Source organism: Haliotis rubra, unplaced genomic scaffold (assembly GCF_003918875.1).
Source record: "Haliotis rubra isolate DU_JTF1 unplaced genomic scaffold, ASM391887v1 Scf101, whole genome shotgun sequence".
Taxonomy (NCBI): Eukaryota; Metazoa; Mollusca; class Gastropoda; order Lepetellida; family Haliotidae; genus Haliotis; species Haliotis rubra.
In genome coordinates, this window is record NW_025764904.1 from 1769673 (window position 1) to 1793666 (window position 23994).

At 40.1% G+C, this 23994-nt stretch overlaps 1 protein-coding gene and 1 long non-coding RNA gene across 2 annotated transcripts in view; one reads left to right on the plus strand and one right to left on the minus strand.

The window, feature by feature from the left end:
• LOC124268695 (NADPH--cytochrome P450 reductase-like) overlaps nt 1–23994 on the plus strand; it is a 53651-nt gene that overhangs the window by 27282 nt on the left and 2375 nt on the right. Inside the window, 12 exon segments of the mRNA XM_046703690.1 lie at nt 3176–3230; nt 8952–9080; nt 12140–12289; nt 13511–13618; nt 13620–13636; nt 14560–14649; nt 16885–16983; nt 17752–17868; nt 19125–19243; nt 20858–21039; nt 21579–21728; nt 23154–23418. Coding sequence (XP_046559646.1) covers nt 3176–3230; nt 8952–9080; nt 12140–12289; nt 13511–13618; nt 13620–13636; nt 14560–14649; nt 16885–16983; nt 17752–17868; nt 19125–19243; nt 20858–21039; nt 21579–21728; nt 23154–23418 — 1481 coding nt within the window.
• LOC124268707 lies at nt 254–23895 on the minus strand. The gene is made up of 3 exons (XR_006896334.1): nt 23885–23895; nt 10534–10539; nt 254–337 (listed from the first exon to the last, which is right to left on the minus strand). It is a non-coding gene; the product is annotated as an uncharacterized LOC124268707 (long non-coding RNA).

Here is a 23994-nt window from a genome sequence, read left to right on the forward strand (position 1 = left end):
TGTGTGAAGGCCATTTCTGGCGTCCCCCTGCTGGGATATTGCTAAAAGCGGTGTAAAACTAAACTAAACTCACTCACTCACTCACTCACTCACTCACTCACTCACTCACTCACTCACTCACTCACTCACTCACTCACTCACTCACTCACTCACTCGTTTCCACCGTCATGATCACTGCATTTTTTGCTTAAGAGGAGCTCGAACAGATTATTTCATGTATGTTCCATGACACATGCGTATTTGACGCACAAATTATCTCCAATATGCAGTTAATTTAGAAGCTTGCATTATTGTTGACACAATGCTACTGGGCCCTTAGTTCAGATAATTTAAACTTCTAAAACTAAATTATGCCAGTTAAGTGCTCAGTGCTGATTAAAGACCTGACCTGCCTTTCCTTGCTTTTCATCGCTAGGCCAGACCAATTTTATTTCTTGTTTTACGGATCCGCCTGTCGGTTTTTTTCAAGAATAAGAAAAACAAATTAAAAAATTTCTACTCTGAAAAAATAAAATTCTAATGTTTTTATTGGCCAAAAATGTAAACTTACACAAAACAATTTTTAGATTGTTTTTTTACCCCATATACACCTCAAAAGTATTTAGTATTTAGAAGGAATATTACTTTGACTGGTGATTTTTATATATTTTTCCCCTCCTGCCTTTAGGTTTTCTGAGGGAAAAAAATCTGTAAAACAAGAACTAAAATTGGTCTGGCCTTATTAAACAATCACAGTTGATGTTTTGATGAAAGTTCATCAACTGAAGTTGGCTCCCCAAAACATGCCCATGACACCAAGGAGTCATGATGACTCCTAAATTTGTATGCATTGGGCAAACACTGGTTAAATGACCTACTTTATTTCTTTAGTGGTTCTATTTACATTTATACACCATTCAGTGCAGAGCATGTGAAACTCACAAATCACACCTTATTTCTTTATCAGTCCAATATTAATAATATACAGTTTACCATGTATACAGTGTTGTGTGTGTAAATGTGTGTAGGTAATGCTGAGTCCGAAACTTGAATATGATCCAGTTCGGATGAAATTCTTTTTCCCGGTCTCCATTTCCCATGTTTCTAGTTACTGATATTAATTTCTCCGATCACACGAGATGTTACTATGGTTACAGAATAATCCTAATTCCTTGTTTTTAAGACAAAAATAGTGTTGACAACTGTCGGGGGTGTCTTTGATATTTTTGGTTGTAATCTTAATCCTAGATATAGCATTAGGCTTAATATTGAATGATATCCTAATCAGTGTTCATTTGAAAAGGTATAACATTGTTATTTTCATCCACTTTGTTATGACGTGCAATATGTACCACAGGTGTACAATGTATATGAAACATGGTTAAGATTATGAGTGAGTGAGTGAGTGAGTGAGTGAGTTTAGTTTTAGACCACACTCAGCAATATTCCAGCTATATGGCAGCAGTCTGTAAATAATCGAGTCTGGACCAGACAATCCAGTGATCAACAGCATGAGCAGATTAAGATTATGAACACACAGTGACTTTTAGAAAGTGGTGAAATGTAACCGTTATATTTGGATTACACTTTCGGGCATGGGAACTGTGCCAAATTACACGTGCCGGAGGGGTACACAAAGTGTGTAATCTAGACTACCCTTGGTGGCTGAGTGGGGTAGATTGCTGACTGAGGGATCTTAAGAAGTTGTCTTGAATGGTCACCATGGTCCATTAGTCAGGAAGTAATATGTTCCAACTGGCAGGTTATCACTGTTATTGTTATGGTTATTATAATAGTTATTATGAAGGTTCTGAGTTTAACAGCTCTGAGGAAATGGGGTGAAGGAGGTGCTGTATGTTTTTATTTTTTTCTTCCCTCGCATTCATTTTGCAGTGCTTCAGCCAGGCAAGCTCAATTGTGCCATTGACAGTAAAAAATATGCAGTGTCACTTTTTTCCAATGCTAGAGTGTACCCATTGGCTCAACATTTAATATAATCCACAGGTCTTCTATACCATGGTTACCATGAATGGCAAAAGTCTCAACTGCATTGGCGCAACACTTAATATAATCCACAGGTCTTCTATACCATGGTTACCATGAATGGCAAAAGTCTCAACTGCATTGGTGCAACATTTAATATAATCCACAGGTCTTCTATACCATGGTTACCATGAATGGCAAAAGTCTCAACTGCATTGGCGCAACATTTAATATAATCCACAGGTCTTCTATACCATGGTTACCATGAATGGCAAAAGTCTCAACTGCATTGGTGCAACATTTAATATAATCCACAGGTCTTCTATACCATGGTTACCATGAATGGCAAAAGTCTCAACTGCATTGGTGCAACATTTAATATAATCCACAGGTCTTCTATACCATGGTTACCATGAATGGCAAAAGTCTCAACTGCATTGGCGCAACACTTAATATAATCCACAGGTCTTCTATACCATGGTTACCATGAATGGCAAAAGTCTCAACTGCATTGGTGCAACATTTAATATAATCCACAGGTCTTCTATACCATGGTTACCATGAATGGCAAAAGTCTCAACTGCATTGGTGCAACATTTAATATAATCCACAGGTCTTCTATACCATGGTTACCATGAATGGCAAAAGTCTCAACTGCATTGGCACAACACTTAATATAATCCACAGGTCTTCTATACCATGGTTACCATGAATGGCAAAAGTCTCAACTGCATTGGTGCAACATTTAATATAATCCACAGGTCTTCTATACCATGGTTACCATGAATGGCAAAAGTCTCAACTGCATTGGCGCAACACTTAATATAATCCACAGGTCTTCTATACCATGGTTACCATGAATGGCAAAAGTCTCAACTGCATTGGCACACATTTTAGTAGTTAAGGTGGCAATTGGCAACACTCAAAAAAATCCTGGCTGAAGCACTTATTTTGTGGTTGCTTGAAAATTTGAGTCACTGTCACAATTGCAAGAAAAATATATATGAAACCATAGTGACTATACTGAATCCATAAAGAGTCCCGACAAGTGTGAAGTTGTTGAAAAAATGGTGGTTTCTATGCCATAGGGGATTTTCAGATTGGTCAGTCATGTCAGATGATTGACAGGTGGGTGTAGGTTATTGTGTAAAATGCCTCATTGTGTTTATATAACTTGGTATGTGATTATGACAATGCTATATTGTTCTTTCAGGCCTCAAGCAAAAAATGCTCCAGATCCCAGCTTTATCAGCAAGATGAAAAATACAGTAAGTAATGATTTCTATGTGCTGTTTTTATAGTTTGAAAATTGGTGAGCAAGAGCACAAAAAATCACAATGCAGACTTGTCTCCCTTAGTAGTACCAGGATCCGCTGATCATGGTATCAATCTGATATTCTACTTGGTTGTGATACACATGCACATGTAAATCCTGAAACAGAAAATGTGTTGCTTCAGGCTTCCGAAGACACATGAATGCCGCATTGAGTTGTTTCATGTCATTAAGTGGCTTGACATTCTGTTCATTGTAAACATTTACATGGCTTGGTCAACTGATGCAAATGCATGACATTTTGCTTCACCATTGACACAATTTTTTGACTTGGTTTCATGAGCTCTTGAATAACTTATGTCATCTGAACTGAGGTATTGTTTCATTCTGTAGGAAAAAAAACGTGTCACATGCATTTGGATGTGAAGTGAGTGAGTGAGGTTAGTTTTACATTGCTCTCAGCAATATTCCAGCTATATGGCGGTGGTGCATAAATGATCGAGTCAGAACAAGACAATCCAGAGATCAACATCATGAGCATCGATCTCCGCAATTGTGACATGTATCAACCATGGCAGTGAGTCTGACGACCCGATCCCGTTAGCCGCCTCTTACGACAAGCATGGGTTACTGAAGATCAATTCTAACCCGGACCTTCATAGGTCTTTGGATGGGCAGAAGTGTTAATACACTATGACATTGTTCATGACGTGACTTGTTTCAGGTGCATCAAATACTAAAATTAGGATTGTACTTTGAAGTCAGCATGACATATCACCAAATAATTAACTTGGTTGAGTTCCCATATGCCGTATAAAAAAGTGTTTCAGGTTTTTGGCCTTTAATTCCCAATACAAGGTTCAAAAAATGCAAATACAACATGATAAAATCACACAAGTCCTAATCATATGATAAACCTTGGTTTGCACTTGCTGGAGAACACCCACGTAATGTAAGCGAGATTGTAGCTTGTTTGTTTAGGTATCTCGCCTTGGATAGCTGTGGTTGTCCTGTCCTACTTAAGCATGGGGTTAAAAAATAGGTCAGTTTTTGTTATACAGTGTGTACAGACTCAGGTTGTATGTTGTTGGGAATAAAATAAGGATCACTTCCAAACTGCTAGATGTCAGACATGTTCAACAGGGAGAGTTCTGTGGATATACACTTTATTTATTATCAATATGAGCAAAGTTTTGGTGTAGCTTCTAACACCGTTATCAAGCAAGTGTTAGTAGCTACACAGAAACGTCGCTCATATTGATAATAAAGAAGTTGTATATCCATAGACCTCTCCTCGTTGTTCATCACACCAACTTCTAAATGCCACACACAGAAGTTCAGACATGTTGTAAAAGAAGGATCACCTTCAAGTAACAACATTTCTGTTGTATATTGTTGGGGATATAATAAACCATGAAGGTCAGGTTAGAATATTGATCGTCAGTAACCCATGCTTCTCGTAAGAGGCAATTAACGGGATTGGGTGGTCAGACTCGCTGAATTGGTTGACACATGTCATCGGTTCCCAATTGTGCAGATCGACATTCTTGCTGTTGATCACTGGATTGTCTGATCCAGACTCGATTATTTACATATAGCTTGACATGTGTGTATAGTTTTATTGACCCATTTACACAGAGCATAGTTGAATTTGTTCTGGAATGAACCTGGTGTGTAGACCCCCTTCACTAACAATATCCATCCGGATGCCTTTCTTTTGTGTTTGAAAACCTTTTGAGGGAGATCATCTGAAGTGTGAATTTGTAGTGAGTGAGTAAGTATGGTTTTACTTCTGGTTCCAGCAATATCATGTCGGGGGGACATCAGAAATGGGCTTGATGAGCAAACACTTTAACCACTAGGCTACCCCACCGCCCCCTGAATTTGTAGAATGTCTCATGTAACATGCAATCTATATATCACAGTTTACCATTGTATAGTGATGTAAATGCATTGTCAAGACCATGCATTGTGTATATCATGCTAGAACCGGCCAGTACAGCAGATGGTTAGCTGGCATTATTGTTCACTAGGTTAGCTGGTATTATTGTTCACTAGGTTAGCTGGTATTATTGTTCACTAAGCTGCCAGCTGTGTTAATAATGTATCGCTGTGATAGCAAATATGATGTATGGATTCATTGACATTGGGAAAATGACTGATTTGACAGAAAGGAAGCTCAGTTAGAGATGTCAAGCTAATACAAACATCCAAGTATTTAGATCAACACAAGAAAGAATTATCGAAACACCTTTTTGTCAAATTCATAGTTGTCTGAAGCAAAAGCTTAGTCACAGAGCATACTTTTGTATTTCATCGTTTTGGGGTTGTTTCAAACCTCGAATAGCATGTATTTACATAGGTCCCTTCAGCCTTGACTCAACAGTGTTTGACTGTACTGTACAAAGAAGCTCTTGTAAAATGTAAGACTATATTTACATGGAACTCTTCGTCTACTGGCCTGACATCAATACTTCCTACTTTTGTTTGCTGTGCTCCACCATCACCAGTGAATAAATATAGCCTGTTTGTTGTGTAATCTCTATGATTAAGTATCAATTTGTGGAGGAACAATAGTCTGTTTGTTGTGTTATCTCTATGATTAAGTATCAGTTTGTGGAGGAACAATAGCCTGTTTGTTGTGTTATATCCATGATTAAGTATCAGTTTGTTGAGGAACAATAGCCTTTTTTTTGTGTTATCTCTATGATTAAGTATCAGTTTTCGAGGAACAATAGCCTGTTTGTTGTGTTATCTCTATGAGTAAGTATCAGTTTGTGGAGGAACAATAGCCTGTTTGTTGTGTTATCTCTATGATTAAGTATCAGTTTGTGGAGGAACAATAGCCTTTTTGTTGTGTTATCTCTATGATTAAGTATCAGTTTGTGGAGGAACAATAGCCTGTTTGTTGTGTTATCTCTATGATTAAGTATCAGTTTGTGGAGGAACAATAGCCTGTTTGTTGTGTTATCTCTATGATTAGGTATCAGTTTGTGGAGGAACAATAGCCTGTTTGTTGTGTTATATCTATGATTAAGTATCAATTTGTTGAGGAACAATAGCCTTTTTTGTGTGTTATCTCTATGATTAGGTATCAGTTTGTGGAGGAACAATAGCCTGTTTGTTGTGTTATCTCTATGATTAAGTATCAGTTTGTGGAGGAACAATAGCCTTTTTGTTGTGTTATCTCTATGATTAGGTATCAGTTTGTGGAGGAACAATAGCCTGTTTGTAGTGTAATCTCTGTGATTAAGTATCAGTTTATGGAGGAACAATAGCCTGTTTGTTGTGTTATCTCTATGATTAAGTATCAGTTTGTGGAGGAACAATAGCCTTTTTGTTGTGTTATCTCTATGATTAGGTATCAGTTTGTGGAGGAACAATAGCCTGTTTGTAGTGTAATCTCTGTGATTAAGTATCAGTTTATGGAGGACAATAGCCTGTTTGTTGTGCAACAGGCTTGATACAAATATCTTTATTCAGGGGCTCCGCCAGTGCAAAACATTAGTTTCATGTGGTCTTTAATCATTTTCAAACCAACTTTGTTTGTATAAGTTACCTCCTTTTCAGTGCCTCAGCTAAGTCAAACAGTTTCATTGGCTAAATGACAAGGCTGTATCTAATTATGATATGATTTAGTTTGTCTTACTGTATGGAAGACAATGGCAAGATGTCATGCTTAAAAGACCTGTGCGGATAGTGAGGTAGCCTAGTGGTTAAAGCGTTCGCTTGTCACGCTGAAGACACAGGTTCTATTCTCCACTTTAGTACAATGTGAGAAGCTCATTTCTGATGTCCCCTGCCATAGGGGTGGGTATTGCAGAGAATTTTCATATTGCGATATATTGCGATGCGAAAGCATGTATTGCGATATGTATTGCAATATATTGCATGAAGTATTTTTAAACAAAAAACTACTTATAATTGAGTTAATTCTTGATTTATAGAGCAAAAACACAACAAATTCACAATGCTTGATTAAAATTTAATAACAACTTTTAATCATGATAAAATATAAATATGAATAATATTTGGCACAAATGAAACAAGGACATATCCAAAGATTTCCGAGTATTACGAAGTTTTCCGAATGCAAGTCAAAATACCGGTTTTCGTTCAGCATATCGTAATACGTATCGTTTTCATGTCTGAACCGGTAAATACCGGTAAACCGGTTATATTGCGCAGCCCTATCCTGCCATGATATTGCGGGAATATTTCTGAAAGCATTGTAACACAAAACTCACTCACTGAAAGAGCCTGCCAACTATAAATTGTCAGTGTAGGTATTTGGTCATTTGTCTATGAAAAAGAAGACATATGCAGTGTCATGATACATATCAGACCATGAAGAAGGTATCGGATCAGATCACATTATGGTTGTAGATTGTCCCTGAACCGGAATGAAATCATGACCTCATTTTGGAGAGGAATACTCTATTATTACTCGTGCACTGTTTCCCCTAGGTGTCAGGCCATTGTACGGTCACCAAACAATACTGCATGGCATATTGTGGTGTACTGAACTTAGGTATGTGTTGCCACCTACAGTAGCCACCTTTGTGATGTCAAATTTAATCCTGGTTCACCCACAAAAAGCTAGAGAATAAACACTACTGTATCAGGATACAAATTGTATCACGGGATATTTTCGGGATGCATTACAATTGTATTGTGACCTCATCGTGTTGTGACATTTGACTGACTGACTGAGTTTGGTTTTACGCCACTTTTAGCAATATTCCAGCAACATCACAGCAGGGGGAACCAGAAATGGGCTTCACACATTGTACCCATGTGGGGATTCAAACCCGGGTCTTCGGCGTGATGAGCCAACGCTTTAACCATTAGGCTACCCCACCGCCCCTGTGACATTTGAATAGTGTTAAGCTCATTTGACTTTCTTGAGTTATACACCACCTATTTGTATAACTTAAACATATTACAGTATGCTATGTCAATAACAAACGTGCTTAAACAAACTGATGAATATAATGACACATTTCTGTCAAAATGTGTTAAACCATGATAATGTACTACCGTTGTAACAAATTTCAATTAGTGGTCCCTTTGAGTTAATTATAACCATAGTTTACTATGTGGATTATTTATACCCTGCATTGCAGATCAATGTATTCAGCGGTGATGAGAAATGGGCTTAAAAACATTAAAACCATAGATAATGCTATTGAGAATAGAAACTAGATTCTTCAAGGGGTGATGGGGTAGCCTAACAGTTAAATTGTTTGCGTTGAACACCTAGGTTCGATTCCCCACATGGGTACAATGTGTAAAGCCCATTTCTGGTGTTCCCTGCTGTGATGTTGCTGGTATATTGCTAAAAGTAACTAAATACTAAAACTCACTCATTCAAAACTAAATGTTCTACCCGTGAAGAAACTTTTAACTTAGACCAGACCAATTTTATTTCTTGTTTTATGGATTTTTGTCCTTAGAAAACCTAATCACCAGTCAAAGTATTGTTCCTTCTAAATAGTCAAAGTATTTTACTTTGGGCAATTTATGAAGTGTATATGGGGCAAAAAACAATCTAAAAAACATGAGTATTTTATTTTTTGAGCGGGGAAAATAATTTTTTATTTTTTTTCTTATTCTTGAAAAAATATGACAGGCGGATCCGTAAAACAAGAAATAAGATTGGTCTGGTCTTATGTTAGAAATGAGACTTGGTCTTAGATTCGTTATCATGTTTCAGAACCGAAATGTGGTGGTATTTTACGGCTCTCAAACTGGCACGGGTGAGGAGTTTGCCAACCGCCTGGCCAAGGATGCTAGTCGGTACGGGATGAAGGGCATGGTAGCAGACCCAGAGGAGTGCGAGATGGTACGTAACCTCTCTTAGACTGTTTCTTCTTTCTTTTTCAGTGTATTTATGAAATATGTATTGTATAACATTAATACAATATTCAGATTCAAATTTATGCTATAACCGAGCCTGAAGGCAATTCAAGATGGCATTTTCATAATATGGTCACAAGAAACTCTTATTGCATAATACTCTGAGTGTACGACCAGACAGTTGATGTGGGTTTAACACAAACTGGTTGATAGCAGCAACCTCCTAAAAGTCTTATTTCTGAACACTTCCAGTGTACATCTGTACTTGAAATGACAAGAGCATGTCGTATATTAAATGCTCATAATTATGTGACTTTGATACATATCTTAGTTATAATAGCCAAATATAGCACTGTTTTCATTATTCACTGTAGTAGAGTTCATGCGTACATGATGCCGGCATTTGGTCAATAAATAAAGATTGTAAAGACACATTTGATCCCTACCCCGTGTGACCGCCTCCGTGGTGTAGTGGTTAGAGCGTCCGCCCGGAGAGCATAAGGTCGCGGGTTCCATCCCTGACCACGTCATACCAAAAGACGTTAAAATATGGTACTTGTTGGTCCCTGCCTGGCGCTCGGCATTAATTGGTACAACAAGGACTGGTCGGCTCGGAGTCAGTATAATGTGTCTGAGTGGGGTATTCATGCTTCACTGTGGCAGGGTATCTCAGTGGGCTAGCACTATAAAACCAGCTTCAGTCTGGGCTAGTACAAGCAGCCGCACATACACATACACACGCATGCACGTCGTCATATGAGCGAAATATTCTCAAGCACGACGTAAAACCCAATTTCACCTCACCTCACCTACCCTGTGTAATAGTTTCTTTATTATCTATTTTATTCATGTACATTTGTGTAGTAAAACACGGTAAGCAAGTGTGACTGACTGCCCAGTTCATTGACGTCACGTTCAATTGTTTAATGATGTCACAGACGAAGAAATACAGACACAAGGGCTGCTAAGCAAAAGTAATATGTGCACAGTGATATATACGACACTGTTTATGCTTCACCATATGGGTAATAAATTGGGTAATGTGCTGTTCAGGTACCTGCAGTTTATCTGTATACAGATATACCTGTGCTGACAATATTTTCCCCAACAGCTGCACTTAGTATATAGACAAACTTTATGGATAAACAATTCCTTTATTCGGTAGATGCAACGTTTCGATACAGATTCTTGTATCATTGTCAAGCAAGTATGAGTAAGGTAGATAACAGGGGACTATATATAGAGTAAATGATTAACTAAAACAACCAAGGACGTGAAATGGGATGTACAGTAACAATGTGATGACAAGGGATTATATGTAGAAGCCAGTGACAAATGATACATGTAGAAGCCAATGGGGTTTACGGGTGTTTGTACAAGTAATACAACCAGTTAAGGTTGGTTGATGAGCTCATCGTACACAGAGGGGATGAAGTAACCTTGGTCTCTATTGATCAGGGGTCGGTGTCGTTTGATGTGGATAATATAATAATAATAATAATGTCCATTTGTATGGCGCTGTTTCCACACACTAGTGTATGCTCATGGCGCCCCGTGTGTACAGCTAAAAAACTGCAGCAATTGTACAAGTCATTCGTAATATTTCCTGAAAAGATGGGTCTTCAATGAAGATTTGAATAAGTCAAGAGATTTTGCTGTTTTGATGGTCATGGGAAGACTGTTCCACAGTGAAGGAGCAGCATAGCTGAATGATCTGTGACCATAGTTCTTGAGATTGACAGGGGGGTGTTGTTAGGAGGAACTGTTGGTGTGATCTCAGCTGTCGCGGCGGTGTGTACACTGAGATGAGTTCAGAGAGGTACTGAGGCGCTAGGTCATGTAGACATTGGAACACAATGGTCAAGATCTTGAATTCGATTCTGGCTTGGATGGGCAACCAGTGAAGAGACTTTAGGACAGGGGTTATGTGAGATCTTTTAGATGTTAGGGATACAATGCGGGCTGCAACGTTTTGGACTTTCTGGAGTTTTGTCAAGTGTGCAGAGCTGAGTCCAAACAGAATGCTGTTTGAATAGTCTAGTCTAGATAGAACGAGGGACCTGACGAGAGTATGGGCTGCATCTGTTGTTAAATTATGAGAATTTTACTGATAGCTCTCAGGTGGAAGAAGCAGATTCTTGAAAGATGGTTGATCTGAGCATCAAGTGATAGGTCCTGGTCTATGAACACTCCAAGATCTTTCACGGATGAAGCTAGAGTAATTTCTGCATCGACTTTTCTCAGTCGTGATTTTGTTCAGACGATGTTTATTGCCGACAAGCATAGCTTCAGTCTTATCATCGTTCATTTTGAGCATCATAGATGACATCCAAGATTTGATGGACTTCGTGCAGATAGCTGTCTTCTCTAGGGAATGTTGAATCTGATCCAGAGCAAAAAAGTCTACCAGCTGAGTATCGTCAGCAAACGAATGATGAGGAGTGTCATACTTGTCGGAAATGTCGGTCAAGGATGTCATGTAAAGGAGGAAGAGGATGGGCCCCAGAACAGATCCCTGCGGAACTCCACATGTGAGATCTGCTGTTGTGGATGAAGACTGCTTTATCAAGACTCTTTGAGTGCGTCCTGTCAGATATGATGAAAACCATCCCAATGCCAAACCGGTGATGCCCATTTGGTGTTCAAGAAGCTTGAGGAGGATGCTGTGATCAATCGTGTCGAATGCTGCACTCAAGTCTAGCAATACAAGTGATCCAACATTGCCACTGTCTACTGAGCATCTGTCTACTGATGGCTTCGGTTAATTTTCGTTTGGTGAAGTCAGGTTGGTTGGTTGCCAGTATTGTGTACTCTGTCCTGTTGATTTGATGATTGGGGTTGTTGCGTACGATGAGCTCATGTTTATCCATAAAGTTTGTCTGTATAGTACTCTCCAACTTCTAAACAATGCCACTCAAAGAAGTTATCTGTACTGAGTATTCAGGTGTATTCAGTAGTTCAGACACTTTAAACTAACATATTGTGAAACAGATAATTAGAAACATATGCAATGTTGAATTCAGTTTTGCACCCAAACACTTTCAGGAAGACTTGACCAGACTGGGTGAGATCGACAACTCAATGGCCATATTCTGCATGGCAACTTATGGCGAAGGTGATCCCACAGACAACGCACAGGAGTTCTATGACTGGCTGCAGAGTGGTGATGCAGAGCTCCAGGGCATCAAATACGCTGTGAGTATACAAGGTCAACTGCACCAAGGTCAGATTCTCAAGGAAATGTACGATCGCTTTTAGCTATACTTCTGATCCATATGAATGTTTAGTTGTTAGTTTTCTTTCTTTTTTGCCCCCGCTATATATGGCAGGGGGCATATAGGGTTACCCTCCGTGTCCGTCCGTCCGTCTGCCCATCTGTCTGTCCGTATGAAACAGGGAATGTACTCTATCCACTTCTCCACAAAAAACGCTCGGTGGAATTCAATGAACTTATACATGGGCTTTCTTGGGACTCTAATGGTGTGCATCTCATGTTTTGTTTTTTGTATGTTATTGTGTTTTTGTAAGTTTAGAGACATTTGAACTTAGGTACATTTTGCTGAATTTCTCTATGATGATAGTGTAATAGGGGATGAAGTCTATCCACTTCTCCACAAAAACTGCTCAACAGAATTGAATGAACTTCTACATGTCTTTCGTAGGGACTCTAAAGGTGTGCATTTCATAATTTTTTTATGCAATTTCTTAATTTTGTCACTTTTACAGATGTTTGAACTTAGTTGAATTTGGTTCTATTCAGCCTGTTCGTCCCATACAACAGAGGGTGTACTTTATCCACTTCTCCTCAAAAAACACTGCACAAAACTCATTTAGCTTACATAGGTCTTTTATAGAGACTCTAAAGGTGTGCATCTCATATTTTGTTTTTGTATTTTATAGTTTTTTGTATGTTTAGAGACATTTGAACTTAGATAAATGTTGTTAAATTTCTCTCTGATGATAGTGAAATAGGGGATTAAGTCTATCCACTTCTCCACAAAAACTGCTCAACAGAATTGATTAATTTCTTATATCTCATATACTGAATCAAAGGCCTTGTACTGCAATATGTACCGTACCGAGGTAAGAGTGTACTATTTCATCCCTACATATACAGAGCAGCACAGGGATGCGGTTTATGCGGCCATTTTATTAGCAGTTCTGGGTCGGTGGGGTAGCCTTGTGGTTAAAGTGTTGGCTCGTTACGCCAAAGACCCCGGGTTCGAATCCCCACATAGGTACAATGTGTGAAGCCCATTGCTGGTGTCCCCCGCCGTGATGTTACTGGAATATTGCTAAAAGCGGCGTAAAAAAAGTCAGTCAGTCAGTGTTAGCACTTCTAATGAATGATAGTGTTGCAATAATTATGTCCACAGTAAACTGTCCCAGTCAGTGATGTTACTTTCTATGTTTCAGGTGTTTGCTCTGGGGAACAAGACGTATGAGCACTACAATGCCATGGGGCGCTATGTGGACACCCGACTGGAGGAACTCGGGGGGATCCGGATCTTCGAACATGGAGAGGGGGGATGATGATGCCAAGTAAGTTGCTTCTTTGAGTGGTGTTTTAGATGCTGGGAAGTACAATATAGACAAACTTTATGGATAACAACTTCTATAGTAACAAGTAAGGTGCTCATGGAGGGAGTTCAGACCACATGGGGTCTCTGGTCCCACAACCTATACTGGCGAAAAGTGACTTAGTGGATTGGGTGGCTAGACTCAGTGGCTTGGTTGATTGTACGTCATCACACTGATGGCATGTAATGCCGCCAACAGTATCAATCACATGTATATCTTGTGGAACAATGCTCATAATGTTGATCACTGGATTGTCTGGTTAATTTACAGACCGCCGCCATATAGCTGGAATATTGCTGAGTGTGGTGTAAAAGCGACAAAAAAAACCAACCTTAACAAGACTTGATAATGTACTTGCTGCTGTGAGTTTGCAGGAATGTTACTGTGTGGGTACTCACAGACACATAGACTCATATACAGACACGCAGACACACAGTGATTCATTTGATAGGCCTAATTTTGCTGATACATTAATCTTCATAAAAGTGAAATCAACCATTGACACTGAAGATCCGGGTTAGAATTGGTCTTCAGCATCCCATGCTTGTTGTAAGAGGCAACTAATGGGATCAGGTGGTCAGGCTCGCTGACTTGGTTGACACATGTTATGATATCCCGGTTGTGTAGATCGATGCTCATGCTGTTAATCACTGGATTGTCTGGTCCAGACTCGATTATATACAAACCTTTGCCATATAGCTGGAATATTGCCGAGTGCGGTGTTTAACAACAAACCAACAACACAACTGAACAATAGATATGTTTTCTTTAAATTATTCAGACAAAAAGTCTCTTTGTCCCCCAAATTACCAATCTTAATTATTTGTGTATATTATTGTATGTGTCTGGTCAAAAGCTTTATACAGTTGACTTCTTGTTGACAGCATTGAGGAAGACTTTGTAACATGGCGGGAGAAGTTTTGGCCAGCTGTGTGTGAACACTTCGGTGTGCAGCCTACAGGAGACGATGTCAGGTTCGTTGGAAGTAAACATTTATAAAACTGGTGGTATAACTTGATTCTAAACTCATTGTTGCAGTTTGACAAGCCCATTTCTGCAGTTTGACGGTTTTCTTAAAGAGAACATAAGGTAGTTGCTTGATTTGTCATTGAATGTGAAATGGGAATTGTGTGGACTCAATGGTGGTTGAATATGGACCAGACTTTGAATATGTGAACCTTGGTCAGCTTTGAGCTGTGGTGAGAATGAGGATTGAGTGACACATGTATAGCTCCGAGGTGAGTGAGAATGAGGATTGAGTGACACATGTATAGCTCCGAGGTGAGTGAGAATGAGGATTGAGTGACACATGTATAGCTCCTAGGTGAGTGAGAATGATGATTGGATGACACATATATAGCTCCTAGGTGAGTGAGAATGAGGATTGACTGACACATGTATAGCTCCGAGGTGAGTGAGAATGAGGATTGAGTGACACATGTATAGCTCCTAGGTGAGTGAGAATGAGGATTGTGTGACACATGTATAGCTCCGAGGTGAGTGAGAATGAGGATTGTGTGACACATGTATAGCTCCTAGGTGAGTGAGAATGAGGATTGAGTGACACATGTATAGCTCCGAGGTGAGTGAGAATGAGGATTGAGTGACACATGTATAGCTCCGAGGTGAGTGAGAATGAGGATTGAGTGACACATGTATAGCTCCTAGGTGAGTGAGAATGAGGATTGTGTGACACATGTATAGCTCCGAGGTGAATAAAAGAGAATGAGGATTGAGTGACACATGTATAGCTCCGAGGTGAGTGAGAATGAGGATTGTGTGACACATGTATAGCTCCGAGGTGAGTGAGAATGAGGATTGAGTGACACATGTATAGCTCCGAGGTGAGAATGAGGATTGTGTGACACATGTATAGCTCCGAGGTGAGTGAGAATGAGGATTGAGTGACACATGTATAGCTCCGAGGTGAGTGAGAATGAGGATTGAGTGACACATGTATAGCTCCGAGGTGAGTGAGAATGAGGATTGAGTGACACATGTATAGCTCCGAGGTGAGTGAGAATGAGGATTGAGTGACACATGTATAGCTCCGAGGTGAGTGAGAATGAGGATTGAGTGACACATGTATAGCTCCGAGGTGAGTGAGAATGAGGATTGAGTGACACATGTATAGCTCCGAGGTGAGTGAGAATGAGGATTGTGTGACACATGTATAGCTCCGAGGTGAGTGAGAATGAGGATTGAGTGACACATGTATAGCTCCGAGGTGAGTGAGAATGAGGATTGAGTGACACATGTATAGCTCCGAGGTGAGTGAGAATGAGGATTGAGTGACACATGTATAGCTCCGAGGTGAGAATGAGGATTGTGTGACACATGTATAGCTCCGAGGTGAGTGAGAATGAGGATTGAGTGACACATGTTTAGCTCCGAGGTGAGTGAGAATGAGGATTGAGTGACATGTATAGCTCCGAGGTGAGTGAGAATGAGGATTGAGTGACACATGTATAGCTCCGAGGTGAGTGAGAATGAGGATTGAGTGACATGTATAGCTCCGAGGTGAGTGAGAATGAGGATTGAGTGACACATGTATAGCTCCGAGATGAGTGAGAATGAGGATTGTGTGACACATGTTTAGCTCCGAGGTGAGTGAGAATGAGGATTGAGTGACATGTATAGCTCCGAGGTGAGTGAGAATGAGGATTGAGTGACACATGTATAGCTCCGAGGTGAGTGAGAATGAGGATTGAGTGACACATGTATAGCTCCGATGAGAGTGAGAATGAGGATTGCATGGCAATTATTCCTGCTGAAGAAGGTCTGATGTCATTTAGACTTAGTAGGAAAGCACCCCTAAACACTCACAACACTCTGGAGCCTAATGTCCTGGTTAGAATCGGTCTTCAGTAACCCATACTTGTTGTAAGAGGTGACTAACAGGATTGGGTGGTCATGCTTGCTGACTTGGTTGACACATGTCTTTTGGTCCCAATTGTGTAGATCGATGCTGATGATGTTGATCACTGGATTGTCTAGTCCAGGCTTGATTATTTACAGACCGCCGCCATATAGCTGGAATACTGCTGAGTGCGGTGTTAAACAAAAATAAGCAATAAAGTCCTCATTCACCTGATTCACTGTCTTTACCTTGCTAAATCTTCATATGTGTTGTGTTAACTTCATTATACTGTATAATCAAAACCACCGATAATTCATGTTAATATGATGATATTTGTTGTGTTTCACAGTATTCGTCAGTACGCATTGAAGGAACATGAAGATCTGCCTAAAGAGAAGATCTTCACGGGAGAAATTACCAGACTGAATTCCTTTAATCTGCAGAAACCGTAAGTGTCAATCTTGGGTTTTCTTCCCTCATTTAATTCAGAATTATTGTTAAAATCAGTATTAGCACCATCAGCCAATCGAATTGTAGAATAGTGAACACTCTGGCAGATGGCTGTTTTGCTCTGTCTATCTTCCAGATACAAGAGACCCGACAAGGTCCGGGTTAGAATTGATCTTCAGTAACCTATGCTTGTTGTTCAGTAACCATGGGTGGTCAGGCTTGCCGACTTGGTTGACACATGTCAACGTATCCCAATTGCCTATATCGATGCTCATGCTTTTGATCACCGGATTATCTAGTCCAGACTCGATTATTTACAGACCTCCTCCATACAGCTGGAATATTGCTGGGTGCAGGTGTTAAATAACAAAACAATCCACCAACCAACCATTAAGATCAGTAATAGCACCATCAGTCAGTCAATTGTAAAATCGGGGCGGTGGGGTAGCCTAGTGGTTAAAGCGTTTGCTCGTCACGCCGAAGACCCGGCTTCGAATCCCCACATGGGTACATTGTGTGAAGCTCATTTCTGGTGTCCCCCGCCGTGATATTGCTGAAATATTGCTAAAAGCGACGTAAAAAACCAAACTCACTCGCTCACTCAATTGTAAAATCATACTGTTCCTATTTCCACTGCAACTTAACTGTTCTATATCTAGACTAATTTGAACACTGGCAGATGTCTGTCTGCATTGACTATCTTCAAGATGCAAGAGTTATTCCCCTTCCATGATACAGTTTAAGTTTGAGATTGTGTTTGTTCCAGGCCTTTTGATGCCAAGAATCCATTCCTAGCCCCAATCACAGTCAACCGGGAGCTCCACAAGGGCGGAGGACGGTCTTGTATGCACATTGAAATTGACATCACTGGATCCAGGATCAGGTCAGGCTTAATTTTAGTTTAGACAACAAAGTAATAATTTGGCCACTTATATAGCACTGAACACACACCCATAGAGGGATATATCTGGACCTCCACAATAATAATAATAATTGGCCACTTGTATAGCGCTGAATATGCTCTAAGTGCATACAACATGTCGACATTATTACCCTGGATAACCCAAGCGGCCTGTGAGGCGCGCTAGAAGGTTAATAATCATATTACTTATCCCACCGGGTACCCATTTTCTGCTGGGTGAACAGAGGCAAGTTTGACTCACTTGCCTAAGGTGAGACCACATTTGTGCTTTGTTGAGGGGCAGGAATGATGTCCTAAAAACTCTCAGGAGTCAAGCTGCCAAACACGGTCACCCATCTAAGGACTCCCCGTGACCAGCATTGCTTAACTTCCCCTGATTTGTGACCAGTGCTCTATGCACAAGACCACACACCACCACAACATGCAAACTTAATGACCACAACCACTTCTTTTGCACCATCCTTCATTTGAAAATAACAGCAAAAATCAAAGTTAAGTTGAAATTGAAGCAGTAGTATCACAACCAGTGTGGCCTTTTCAGCTTTAGTACCCACATAGTCTAACTGACTGTAATGTACAAATTCAAATCAGACATTGTGGCAAAAACTGGTGTGATTCCTGTGTAATGATCACATCAATTTGATACTTTTCTTATCATATATTTTGTCTGCTGTAAGGCTTGTATACTTGGCTAATCTTAATACGGAGATATCACATGCAGTTAATATTCTATTTACTAGAGGGGCGTGGGGTAGCCTAGTGGTTAAGGCGTCGTTCGTCATGCCGAAGACCCGTGTTCGATTCCCCACATGGGCATAATGTGTGAAACCCATTTCTGGTATTTCCCGATGTGATATTGCTGGAATATTGCTAAAAGTGGTGTTAAGCCTCACTCACTTCATTTACTGGAAATTATACATGTGGAAGTTTTGACATGACAGGGAGAGGTCACATGAAGGTTTGTTAAAGGCTAATATACATCTTAAAGGGGCAACCTTTGTAAATACAAAAGACAATTGAAGTAAACCAAAATATTGTTTAATGCCTACTCACTTGTTTAAAAATATTTGTTCGACCAGATTCTGTGTAAGCAGAACCTAACTTAAACTATGCTGTGTGAATGTCAAGCAAACAAATTCTCCCTTTCCCCAAAATGATTGAGAGTAGTCTCCCTTGTTCAGTAGAGCAGTGTGCAATGTCCACCATCTTCCTTGTAGGTACGAGGCTGGAGACCACGTTGCCGTGTATCCAATCAATGACCCTCAACTGGTGGAAGCTATCGGCAAGAGGTTGAATGTTGATTTGGATCAAGTCTTCACTCTCACAAATGTTGATGGTAAGGTAACGCTTGTATCAGACTGCAACGATATAGCATGGTTGTGGTATTTGTAAGAGAGACCAATCTCTGATGTCTCACGCCATCGTGCTTCAGTACACATCCTGGTCGGGTTTCCTTGCATTGGACCAGTGAAGATCTGGGTTAGAATTGGTCTTCAGTAACCCATGCTTGTATTAAGAGGCGACTAACGGGATCGGGTGATCAGACTTGGTTGACATATGTCATTGCAGAGGCCCAGATAAGCTGCGTATCCGGGTAAAATATGCATAGAAAATTTCCAATTACGCATTGAAAAATAATTGTTGCGTACCAATTACGCATTTAAAATGTTAGATACGCAAAAAGTTTAAAACAAATGCCTATGGAATATATTTATAAACATCGCTTGCGTAATGACAAAGACATCGATTGCTATCAAGTTGTACTGTTAGTATAGGACAAGTGTTGTCTGTTAGTATAGGACTAGTGTTGTACTGTCAGTATAGGATGAGTGATTTTTTATGAAATCAGTTCCATTATATTTAACTTGGTTTTGATTAGGTATGACATAAGGCAGAACATACCTGCTTAGTAAAATGACTGAATTACGCACATATTTGAAAGCAGTGGGTAACGGAAAATGAAATACCCACTCAACATTCATAATAACCACACCAAAAAAATACAGTGGGTACAGTACCCACATGAGCTAAATCTTATCTGGAGCTCTGTCATCGTATCCCAGTTGTATAGATCGATGCTTATGCTGTTGGTTGGGTTTTGCTATGGTGGTGAAGTACTGCAGTCTGTCTTCCCATATCCAGCCCATGTATGACTGAGATACAGTTCAAGGCTGGTCAAGCTATCTCTCTCTCACTACATGGTGGAGATTCATCTTCAGAAGCCATACTTGTTGTAAGATGTTGCTGATGGGATCAGATTGTCAGGTTCAGCAACATGGTATATATTACCATAGCAACCCAATAGTGTAGACTGATGTTCGTGATGTCAATCATTAGACAATATGGTCCAGATTTAAATACATACAGAACCCTATCATTTCATTGCAGTACTGCTGAGTGTACGCTTTCTGTACGTCTCCTTCTATGACCATTACCCCCACACTCCGGCACAACGATGACTTAATATAACATCACTGCCACAGGCTAATTTGCATATCATGTGACTGGACTTTTCTCTTGTTTGTAATCAAACGCGCATATTCATAATAAGAAGAGACTGGACTCACGAAAGCTTTTCTGCGCTCTCTTCATAATGTTTTACATTGTTACATATATATTCTTCCACAACTGCGACAGTTAGGTCTATGACAGTACATATTTAAATATCAAACTGGCTGCATCGTTTGCTCTCCGTCAGCTTCGATGACTGCACGTGGAGCCGTACAACCTATGTAAACAAAGGATCGCTACGCAAATCGAAATAGTGTTACATGTTTTTTGGATATTTTCTCAGTGAAACTAAACCATTCTATTAAAGATGTTTAGTTAGGTGTGTAGACTAATCAAAAATAAAAGAGTAAAGAAATCTGTACATTATATTGAATGGACATTGCAAGATGTGACGAATGGGTAGGAGAGTGCATTACCCCAACTTACTTGTGTGTTTCAGAGGAGGCGAGTAAGAAGCACCCCTTCCCCTGCCCCTGCACGTACCGTACTGCCTTGTCCCACTACCTGGATATCATCAGCCCCCCTCGCACTCACGTCCTTCGTGAGCTCTCCGAATACGCAGAAGATGAGAAAGATAAGGAATTCTTGCAGAAGATGTTAGCACCTACATCAGAAGGCAAGGTAATAATGAAGCAGTGGATGTGCTTGTATCGTGTTGTACTGATTTGTATGGTTAAATAATGCCCTTTTTCAAAGGATAGGTAAGAGTTGTCTGCTTAGAAAATTTTGGAAAATGACTGCCTTGTTTTTCATGACTATGTTTTCACATGAAAGTTTTTACATAAAGTTTTGAAAATTTAATATTGTGTCATCAAATGAGGGGTTTCAATTGATCAATTTGAGGAAAATTGGTGGAAATCCGCAGATATGCGGAAAATTGCCATCCCTGAAGTCTGTTAAATAAAGCATGTATTGAGATCTATCTGATGCTTATGTTCTGATGTAAAGTATATTCAGACATTCTGTGTCAAATTTACTTACTTCAATCACTAAGTTTCAATTCAAAAGGAATATTTTTTACTTGCTGTTGGCACTGTTTAAACTGTGGTCCCTCATTTTGATACAATTTATCCCTGAAATACTACCAAGAACCCCAGTAGGCACCAATGTGACGACCAAGGTCAACAAGTGGATTCTACATTTCCTTGTTCTTGTTCCAGGCACTCTACAGCGACTGGGTCCAGAAGGACCATCGGTCTATATTGGCCATCTTGGAAGATCTACCGTCCCTCAAGCCTCCCATAGACCACATATGTGAACTGTTGCCACGGTTACAATCCCGTTTCTACTCCATCTCATCTTCACCAAAGGTAAAAAGCACGTGCAGTCTGTGAGGAAGAAAACGTAGCTGTGGGTGGATGTGATTTAGGAACTGTTATTGTCACATGACTGGACTTTCACTATGGTAACTTCAAGCGTGACCATGATCAGTCTTTGACAAGGAAGTGACGTCACACTAAATGTCACACTTAGAATGTCAGGGATGGTGGGGTAGCCTCATTGGTAAAGTGTTTGCTTGTCACGCTGAAGACCCGGGTTTGATTCCCCAGACGGTTACAATGTGTGGAGCCCATTTCTGTTGCCCCTTGTCGTGATATTGCTGGAATATTGCTGAAACTCACTCACTCACATGGATTCTGTACAGGCCAGTCTTGTGATTTCTTTCATGACTGCAACTAAATCCAGAAATCTGTACACACAAACTTGAGGTTACTCTGACCAAATATTTCCCCATTGTCCTATCAGTAACGTTATCTATATTCAAAATTGACTAAGTCATCAACAGCTATTACATGTACAGCTGTGCCCCGTTTATCCGAACCTCAGATATCCGGAAAACTCGCCTTCCGAACGAAAATTCCTCAAAACGAATTCACAATGTTGTAAAATTACTCACTTATCCGGAAATCCAGTTTCCGTAACCGGAGGGTCATTTTCATGTACAAAACGCTAAATTATATGGATTTTATTCTCATATATACGGATGGCTGAGCACCTGTCAGCATGTTTACACACACATTTTACAGAGTGTCCTTGCGCGCCCTAACATAAACGAAGTCGGCAGTCTTGAAGTGTGATATATTTGGATAGTGTGGCCTTAAAGAAGCAATCAAAATATACAAATGACCATCTCAGCTGCCTCTTTTCCGAGTACAGGAAGCTGAACAGACCAACATACATACAATATAATACATGTAGAGCGTCTAACATCCACCTCAAAGATGCTTTCACTACAGACAAATTATGCGCATAGCACAGATATTATTACCCTGGTTAACCCTATGAGGCACTGGAAGGTTAACAGTCATATGGCCATCTTATCCCACCGGGTACCCATTCACTGCTGGGTGAACAGAGACAATTGTACATCAGATCATGTCCAGTAATTGCCACTCTTGAAAATCTTTGATTAGGCAAGAAGTCTGACATTTATCCAGGAACCAGTATGATGGAAAATTAAAATTGAAAAGTCTGTTTTATCCTTTTAAAATGAAAATTTAATGGAGGGGAGTCAGGTCATTGAAGGTAAGGCAGGAAGGCTTTGAATCACCTTCATCTTGCTCAACGAGAGAAGCAAATTCAGTTGTTACCTCCTAAAGTGAGAAGACAGAATTTAGTAGTCACATATTTTGATCATGTGTTACATGCAGTCTTCCAGTCTTCAGGTAGTGCTTGATGGCTTCCTTTACTATTTTACCATGGCCAAGTATATACCTATCATCTGTCTGTCCCAGGTTCACCCACAGAGTATACACATCACTGCTGTACTAGTAGACTACACCACCAGGGCAGGGCGCTTGACAAAGGGCGTGGCAACAAGCTGGCTGGCTCAGAAGCACCCCACTGAGTCCCTCAAACCCACTGTCCCCGTCTATGTCCGGAAGTCCCAATTCCGACTCCCCTTCAAGCCCAGCACGCCTGTCATCATGATCGGACCAGGAACTGGAGTCGCTCCATTCCGAGGATTTGTACAGGAGAGGAACTTCTTGAAGGACGAGGGTGAGTTGTCATTGGATGGCTGTGTGCATGAAGAATCTTAGTTCTCAGGAATTGTGGAGCATCACTGACTTCTATGTCTCATGAATTTTCAGGTTTCTTTTCATCCATCTGTTTGTGGTTCTGTTGAAAATATTTACATCTGTCTTGAAACATCAGGGTTTCTGAAGCTCATGGACTGTCACTAAAATGTGCCTGCAGAATTCTGATCGAACTTTAAACATGGCAGCCATGCCAGCCATCTTGGGAAAAGTACTATATTGTATGAGACAGTGTGGATTTTATTCATTATCTCTGATACTCTTAATGCAGAGTGAAAACCCTAACTGGAACACACCTCAGGCTATGCTCACCATTTTGGAGTTACTTGCCCCTGATCTCTCTTCTGGTTTAAATTGTTGAGGCACACGGGATGAAGATCAAGGGCAAGTAACTCTGAACTGGTGATAGTAGTGAGAAGCACTTTGACTGAATGTTTGCACTGGATGAAAATGTCATATGTGCCCAATACAGTGGGCATGTTTTTTTCTATGGATGTTATGAATATATTTTGAACATTGGATGTTTTCTGGTGTTGCA